This window comes from Acanthisitta chloris, unplaced genomic scaffold (assembly GCF_000695815.1).
Source record: "Acanthisitta chloris isolate BGI_N310 unplaced genomic scaffold, ASM69581v1 scaffold27196, whole genome shotgun sequence".
Classification (NCBI taxonomy): Eukaryota; Metazoa; Chordata; class Aves; order Passeriformes; family Acanthisittidae; genus Acanthisitta; species Acanthisitta chloris.
The window spans coordinates 5,079-13,936 of NW_008680142.1; the positions used below are offsets into that span (position 1 = coordinate 5,079).

Consider the following 8,858-nt stretch of genomic DNA (forward strand, 5'->3'; position numbering starts at 1 on the left):
ATACAAGGGCAGGAGGGACGAGATGCCTGGCTGCCCTTCTTTGGTGAGCGCATCCCAAGGGGCCACTTCAGGTGTCCCTCCCCTGCACCGGCCCCAGGGACCTGCTTACATGGCTCGGCATGGATATGGGCTGCCAAGAGGGATACTGGAGAGATGGGAGCGTGCAGCAGAGAAAGAGACCCCCAGGCTGCACTCAAGGGGGTCCCCATGCCCAAAAAGCCAGAGTGCCTGTGCCATGCCATGTGGCATCCCAGGTGGCCAGTATCTTGCTCCCAGTCACATTCCAGGCAGTGCCCTGTGTGAGCACGTGTGGGCACAGCCAGGCCAGGAAGGGCTGAGCAGAGCTTGCCTTTGCCAGATGATGCTCAGGAGCTGCTGGGCACTGCCAGGGCAGGAGCAGCTGTGCACTGAGCCCCTGTGCATTCCTTTGGGAAGTCGTGGAGCAGCCAGGGGCCTCCTGCCTCCAGGCCTGACCCAGTGCCTCCCCTTGCAGTATGGAATTGTGCTAGATGCCGGGTCCTCCCACACCGCCATGTTCGTCTACAAGTGGCCTGCGGACAAGGAGAACGACACCGGGGTGGTCAGCGAGCACAGCATGTGTGATGTGGACGGTAAGGGCTGGCCTGGGCACAGGGCCAGGGACTGGTGGTGGGGCCTGTCACATCCCTGGGGCAGGGCACCATGGTGCCAGTGCCTCCCTCTGAACTCACCAGCAGAGTGAGGTGTCAAAAGGGGTTCAGCTCTGTTCCCATACCTCTCCCAACTCCCCACGAGGCTTGCAGACATGCATACTTGTGGTTTATCTTTTCCTGGCAGGCACTGAACCACCAGGAAACAATCCAGCTCCCTGCCTAGCCCAGTGAGGAGCCAGGATTAGTTTTCCACTATTCATTTGAGCAACCAGGCTGTCAGCCAGTGGGGGACATGGTGTGGACAGGCCGATGTGACTGGACCCTTGATGGCTCCATGGCCACAGAAACCTGCCTTTTGGATAGCCTGGGAGGGACAAAGCTGCCCACTGAGCATCATCCCCTGACCTGCAGGGAGCAATGCTGTTTCCTCTCTGCAGGTCCTGGCATCTCCAGCTACAGCTCAAACCCTCCGGCTGCTGGGACAAGCCTGGAGCACTGCCTGAACCAGGCCCTGAGAGATGTACCCAAGGAGAAGCACATGGGCACCCCACTCTACCTGGGTGCCACAGCTGGCATGCGCCTGCTCAAGTGAGTGTTCACTCGGGGGCTCTCTGTGCCACCCTGCCATGCCACCTTGCCACCCATGGCAGGGGTGGAGGTGGTGAAGGACAGCTGCAGTGTTGTCCCTTTGCTAGGCAAAGCCCCTCATACCCCAGCTACCCAGCTCTATGTGGCCTGCAGAGGTGGTCCTGCCTTTCAGAGCAGGTGGTGCTCTGAAGGGCACAAGCCAGCACAGCCCTAGTGGAAAGGGACTGGTGTGGGGCCAGCACCAGGATTACCCACTCAAACTTGTTAGGAACTGCAGGGACAGGATAAGGAGGAATGGGTACAAACTGAAAGAGGAAAATTTAGATCAGATATTAGGAGGAAGATTTTGCTGTGAGGGGGGCTAGACATTGGCACGGGTTGCCCAGGGAGGCTGTGACTGCCCCAACCCTGGCAGTGTTCAAAGCTAGGTTGGCTAAAGCCTTGAGCAACCTGCTCTCATGGGAGGTGTCCCTGCCCAGGGCAGGGGATTGGGGCTGGATGATCTCTCAGCTCCACGCCAACCCCTTAACATACTATGATGGCACAGGCAGAGGATGACATAAGGCAGATGACGGCACAGGCAGGACAGATTCATTTCCCACCACCATGGCAGGAAGGGCACTGCAAGGTGCCTGGAATGGCCTGGCTGCAGGACCTGTTTCAGGGCTGGCAGCAGTGAACCCACTGCAGCATGAGGGCAGGAGAGCAGGTGCTGTGATCCTTTGCCATGGCTCAGCCAAGGGATCTCTCTCTCTCTCTCCCATACTGCCTCCCAGCCCTGAGGTGCCTCCCAGCAGTGACCCTGCATGTTCCTGCTTAACATGCTATGAAACTATGAAACTGTGACTCTGGCTAGCTAGGAAGAAAATCCCCCTGCAGCCACTGCCAAGCTGATGGGATGCAGCAACAATCCCAGAAAAACACACAGAGGAGGGAGTTGTGTTCATCTCACCCAGTCCAAGAGGGATGAATCCCATCCTCTCAGGAGGAGGGACCACACTTGCCACCTGCCTCTGACAGAGACAAGAGAAGTTAGCTGGGGTTTTGGGGACATCCCTGTCCCTATGGGGCATTCACCTGCCTCCTGCCCACCTGCCATGGCAGTGCTGGTCCCAAGGGCTGCATGGGCTGGGGGGACTCTGCTCACCACACCCTGGCACAGCCCAGTCACACTGCCTCTTGCCTGGCCTGCAGCATTGCAGACTCACAGGCGTCAGACGCTGTCCTCGGAGCCGTGATGGCCACACTGAAGTCATATCCCTTTGATTTCCGGGGGGCAAAGATCCTGTCAGGAGAAGAGGAAGGGGTCTTCGGCTGGGTCACTGCAAACTACCTCCTGGAGAACTTCATCAAGGTGGGCAGAGGATGGTGGCACCCAGCAGGATGGCTGTGGTGGCTGGGCTGTCCCACTGCTCATCACATCCTTATGCTTACTCTTGTCTTCCTGGCTCAGCGTGGGTGGCTTGGAGAATGGATCCAGCCTCAGAAGAAGACCCTGGGGGCCATGGACTTTGGGGGTGCTTCCACACAGATCACCTTTGAAACTAGAGATATTATTGAAAACCCCAGAAATGAGGTGATGCTGAAGCTGTATGGCCAGGCATACAAAGTGTACACCCACAGCTTCCTCTGCTACGGGAGGGACCAGGTCCTCAAGAGACTGCTCTCCAAGCTCCTCCAGGTACAGCATGTCCTTGACATGGGTGTTGGCTGTCACATCCCCACAGCTGCCCCCCTCTCCTCCTGGTGTTGCCGCCCCAGCCCTGGGCCAGCTGAACACCTTTCCCAGCCAACTCTTGGGTTTTGTCCCCAACCCTCTCCCAAGTTCCCAGGGCTTCCTGCCACCATGCTCATAAGGTGATGTCCCCCTCAGCTAGAGCCAAGACACGCCAAGCCATCTTGAGACACTTGTGGCAGCTGCTCTCTGTCCCACTGCCCAAGCTCTGGGGGAGCCAGGGCTATGGCACAGCTCACACATCTCATGTGTCCCTCCTCTGGCAGGCTGAGAACTACCAAGCAACTGTCCACCATCCCTGCTGGCCCACGGGCTACCAGAAGAGCCTGGCACTGAGCAGTGTATATAACAGTCCCTGCACAGAGAGGGAGAGACCAAGCCTTGCCCTCAACACCACTATCACCTTGGTCGGCACAGGGAATGGGACCCTCTGCACTCAGTACGTCAGCCAGCTCTTCAACTTCACCACCTGCTCCTTCTCCCACTGCTCCTTTGATGGTGTTTTCCAGCCAAAGGTTTCAGGAAACTTCATTGTAAGTCCAAATATGGAGCAGGGTGCTGGTCTGGCTGGCGGGTGAGCAGGTTGTGGTGCCAAAGCCAGACCTCCAGCTCTGCAAAGCCAGTCACTCCTGCCCACCACACCGGTCAGTGTCTGCTCAGGGTGAGAGGGCTTGCTCTGAGCTTGTCCCACAGCTGCTCCCTCCCCTCCATCAGGCCTTCTCTGCCTTCTTCTACACGGTGGACTTCATCCAGACCGTGATGGGGAGACCCGTGCACCTGCCCAGTGACCTGGAGGATGCTGCAGAGACCATCTGTGCCACCAGCTGGAGCAAGGTGGGCTCCCTGGGCACAATGGGGAGGAGAGGGCTGCTTTGTGTGGGGCATCACCCAGGCTCTGAGAGCAACCTGTGGAGGGGACTGGGTGTCCTGGCACCCATGGAGTAGGGGAAAGGTGAATGCTGACTCTCACATGGGACCAGGAGGGGCTCAGGTGGGTACAGGCAGCCTTGGCCAGACAGCTACAACCACCCAGAGCTTCAGGCCACAGACAAAGCCTGGCCCCTGCTGGCTTGACCTCTCTTTTCTTTCCCTCCATGCATCCCACCCAGCTGCTCCAGAAAGCTCCCAAGCTGGAAAAGAGGCTGCCAGATTACTGTGCTGTCAGCAAGTTCGTGTATTTGCTCACCACCAAGGGCTACAACTTCAACAACCACTCCTTCCCCAACATTGCCTTCCAGAAGAAGGTGGGTAGCACATCACCGATCCATGGGATCTCTTTGGAGTTAGGCCAAAGAGCCCTGCAGGTGCAGGGGAAAGAACCAAGCAGAGTGAAGGAAGATCTCAGGGAACTCTCAGTTTTTGAGTGGATCTCCTGGGGGATGGAAAAATAAATCAGCTGCTGAGCTGGCGGTAGGTTGGTCATGGGGTCAGGTCCTTGAGTCCTTCCTTGGCCCTCAAGATACCAGTCATCCCAAACAGTGCTTTGCTCAGGCTTTTTGGGACGTTACCTCAGGGCAAGATCCCACTTCTGTCTGCACACTCCATGGGATGGGCAACAAGATCAGGACTGGCCTGAGCAGATGAGGATGAGCCCAGTTCAGCACAAGATGGTCACTGCTCTGTCCCTGGGCTGGCTGGGCTCATGGGCAAGCAAGGACTCAGGGTGGTGTGGGCTCCCCCATACCCTTCTGCTCCCTTGGGCTGACACTGAGGTGGTCCCTAGAAGGTCTGGAGCGTGTCTGATGAGGAGCAGCTGATGAGAGCTGTGGGGGCTCAGCCTGGAGAAAAGGAGGCTCAGGGAGGCCCTTCTTGCTCTCTCCAACCCCCTGACAGGAGGTTGTAGGTGGGGTCAGGCTCTGCTCCCACGGAACAAGTGACAGGACAAAAGGAAACAGCCTCAAGTTGCACCAGGGGAGGTTTTAGGTTGGATTTTAGGGAAAATTCCTTCACAGAAAGGGTGGTCAGGTATTGGCACAGGCTGCCCAGAGCAATGGTGGAGTCACCATCCCTGGAAGGATTTGAAAAACATCTGGATGTGGCACTTGGAGACATGGTTTAGTGGTGGCCTTGGCAGTGCTGGGGGAATGGTTGGAGTTGAGACATCTTTTCCAACCTTAATGATTCCATGATTCTAAAGTCTCTTGAGGTCCACAGAGCTGGGCTGGCCAGATGGTGACCATGCCATACTGTTTCCACAGGCAGGAGAAACCTCCATTGGCTGGGCCCTGGGCTACATGCTGAACCTCACCAACATGATCCCAGCAGAGAAGCCCTCCTCCCACAAAAGTATGCTGTACAACTACTGGGTCATCCTCATCCTGCTCTTTGTGGTCACCACCCTGACATCCCTGGTGACTGCTGGTTGCCTGCTCCGGCACAGCAAGTCCAGCGTGATCTGACAGCAGGGACAGGGTGGGCCATGTCTCCAGGACCCGGCACCGTCCTACCTGCTGGAGTCTCCATGGCCTGAACACTAGGGATGAGGCGAGTGCTCGATGGCCTCCTCCAAGGCCTGACACCATCTCTGAAGAAAAGCTGTCCCCTTTTACTGTCACCTTGCCCTCAAGCTGCAGGAAAGGAGGGACAGAAGAGGACCACTGGCTCTGCAGGAGAAGGGCTTAAAGGTTTCCCAATACCACTCAGAGATGAACCCTGGAGCAGGCTCAGGAATGGGACATTCAGAGCTGGGACAACTTTCTGCCACCAGAGTAGAGCTGGACTGGACCAGTGAGCCCAGGCAACAGCAGGATTCAAATTCATGTGTATGGGGTGGGTGGGGAATATTACTTATGCTAGTCCTTATAGCTGACGTTGCTAGCCTGTCCCTGCCTCCTAGGGAGCTCTGGGCATCACCTGGAGCCCACACTGTCTTTCTGGCCAATACACACACCCACTGACCTTCCTGAGGGCCAGATCTTGGTTTGCACTTCCACTGGCCTCAGCTTTGGGTAAGGACTTAACAACAACCACACATGGGGAGCAGGAAGCTTCCAGGCCCTGCTTCAGCAAGCAGATGTGGTGCCTTCTCCAGCCCTGTGGCTCCTGTGCCAGACTTGTCTTTGCCACAGCCAGAAGCTCCTCCAGTCCCTGTGGCTCAGTGGAGCATGGCCCTGCCAGCGCAGAGTCGATGGGCTGGCTGCAGGAGCAGGGCTTTGCTCCACACAGGGATGTGAGCCCAGCACCACCAGGCAGCTGGGAGGATGCACCTCCATTTCCAACTGAGCAAGAACAAGAGTGTGCAAACATGCAGAAGTTTTGGTTTTGTTTTGGTTTGTTTTTTTTTAATCAGAAATAAACCTGTGTAACCACTGCTATGGCTCGGTGGCTCCTGATCAGCAACAGGTGTTATCAGCCTGGCTGTCCCACAGAGGCAGAACCATAGGTGGTCATAGCCACAGGTCAAGATACCATCATAGCTTTGTTCACTCTACTAGCCTGGAGACCCCATCCCAGGATGGACCAAGGTGGGCTGGAAACCTCACTCTAGATCCAGGCCCAGCTGGTGGTGGAGGAGTTCCAGCCACAGTGGCCAAGATCAGCTTTCCCCAGTGCTCGAGGTGGTCACCCCGAGGCTGGGAGCAGGCAGCACTTGTCACTGCCACAGCCTCCACACACAGACAACACATGGCCAGGCTGCTCTAGGGTGCAGTGCTGGTGCCTAAGCATGGCAGCAGAGCAGCCCACACTTGCTGGTGCAGTCACTTGCAGCTCAAAGACACCATGGCACACATCCCAGCACCCAGCAGCTATGTGGGCTGGTCCCAGCTCCCCAATCCATCTGGAAGCTCCCCACCCTGCCCATTCCCTGCACACCCAGGAGAGGAATAGCTGTAGGGAGCTGTGGTTTCTCACTGCTCTCCATGCTCCTGCCGGCAGCAGGAGCTCTGTCACTTCCCAGCACCCTTTCCTGCTCATGAACGACGTTTTTTGGCTTAACCCACTCATTGCCCGCAGCACTCTGCTCTTACTTGTTCCACTGGCTGCTCCCCATCCCTTTGCACAGGGAGAACCTGATTCCAATTCAGATGATGTTCGGAGCCCCAGAGCTGTTTCCTTCCACATCCCTCATCTCCCCAGCATAGACTGAGCCTGCCTCCGGATCCCACACGGAAGGAGGAGCCACTTCTGGTCCTTAAGCTGAAACGCTGCTCCAAGAACCCAGGCAGTTTCCAGAACCCAGGCTAGGTTTCCTCTTCTAAGGACTTCAGCTGCAGCCGAATCAGAGCTGAACACTCACCAAGAGCAGCCAGTTTACCTAGTCAGGACTCTGAGTTTGCCATTAGGAAAAAATGGCCCCACATGCCCCTCTGGGTGCATGGGATCTGAGACAGTACCATTCCCTTGCTGACTAGTAATGGTTCTGGCTGGGCAATCTGAGACTGGCCAGATGACATGCCCTGGCCAGGGCGGGGTAGGCACTGCACATGGTCACCCCCGTTGCAGGGGCAGAAGAGACACCCTGAGAGGCCACAGAGCTGCAGGGCTCAGCTCAGCCCTGTTCAGGCAGGTGAGAAAAGCCTGCTGCAGAGGCAGACACACTGGGACTGTCTGGGCTCAGGGAACCAAGCTGCAACACTGCAACAGCTCTGCCCTCACACTTAGCCCAGACCTGTCCATGCCTGCAGCCACCTCAAGGCAATCCCCGTGCTGACAAGGGTGCTACCACCTCAGAAGGACTGAGGCTCTCTGCTCCAGCATTCACTGCAGAGGTTGCCTTGGGGTGATACTGAGCACTTGCTCTGCCTGTCCCACCACCAGTCTTCGCCTTATCCATAATGACTGCCTTCAGCTCTCAACTTTTATTGTACTCCTAGTGCAATGTTCAGAGGCTGCGGGGCAGGCAGCAGCAATCCCTGTGGTGTCTCCACCATGCTCTCACTGCAGGATCAGCTCCTCTGAGTTTTCCAGCAGTTCCACCAAGCCACGCAGCTTGGCAGCCAACATGGGCAGCAGCAGGCCAGGCAGGCAGGAGGGGTGAAGCAGGACATGGGCATGGTACGCTGTGCTCTGTCAGCTACTCCACCACGTCCCCGTACCTGTTCCTCCTCACTGACTGTGTGGTGCTGACCCTGTCCTCCATGCTCGGCAGGTTTTCTGTAACAGAAAGAACAAGCTTCCAGGACCCCCAACTGCCCTGGTGTGTTTGTCAGGGTGGGCAGAGAGCCACAGAGTCCCAGTAAAAAGCCTCTTCAGGTGGGCCCAGCTTTGGGAACTCAAGGCACAGTGGGGAGAGCAGCAAGCAGGCATGGAAACTGCCCAGCAGTGCCTGTCCTGGTGTTCCCCCAGCTCTGCCCCCCCACAGGGCAGCAAACCCCTCCACATCTCAGTTGCTTTCTCCATCCCTTACCCTCTCCTTCCTCTTCCAGCAAATGAGCCCTTTGCACTGGCTCTCGTGAATCTCCAAAGCAGGCAGGGCAGCAAGCAGCAGCGAGTGCTCCCGGCCCACATTACCAGCCCTGCTCAGGTACCTGCTGTGCCCAGAGCACAGAGGGACATGAGAGCCATGAGACCAGGTAGGGAGCTCCAGCCACCTTGGGTGCTCCAGCTCCTATCCCTCAGCTGTGGGGTGTCAGTGTGAGACTTACTGGAATTTTAGCAATGACACAGTCACCAGCCTAATCGTGAGACACGAACAGCAAATTATTGCAGCAGAACCAGGCATGACAAGCCCGGGGCAAGCAGCAGAGAGATGTGAACATACCTGCGGGCTGAGATGCCCCACCAGCTACGGCAAGTTCCTGCGGGGACTTGCCCGTCTCCAGGTAAATCCAGAAGTCAGAGCATTTCTGCGTCTCAGCTCTGGTCACCAAGTAGCTCGCGACGGACCCTGCGGCTGGGGAAGCAGAGGTGCTCCCGAGAGTGCCAGCAGCGTTCGGTGGGGCAGCACCTGCCAAGCTGCGCGG

At 57.2% G+C, this 8,858-nt stretch overlaps 1 protein-coding gene across 1 annotated transcript; it reads left to right on the plus strand.

The window, feature by feature from the left end:
• Positions 1–493: 493 nt before the first annotated feature.
• ENTPD2 (ectonucleoside triphosphate diphosphohydrolase 2) lies at positions 494–5,354 on the plus strand. Its single transcript, XM_009077615.1, has 8 exons — positions 494–611; positions 1,070–1,220; positions 2,415–2,574; positions 2,674–2,901; positions 3,222–3,488; positions 3,670–3,789; positions 4,065–4,199; positions 5,154–5,354. The coding sequence occupies exons 1-8, from the start codon at positions 533–535 to the stop codon at positions 5,352–5,354; spliced, it is 1,341 nt and encodes a 446-aa protein (XP_009075863.1). The 5' UTR covers positions 494–532.
• Positions 5,355–8,858: the final 3,504 nt, after the last annotated feature.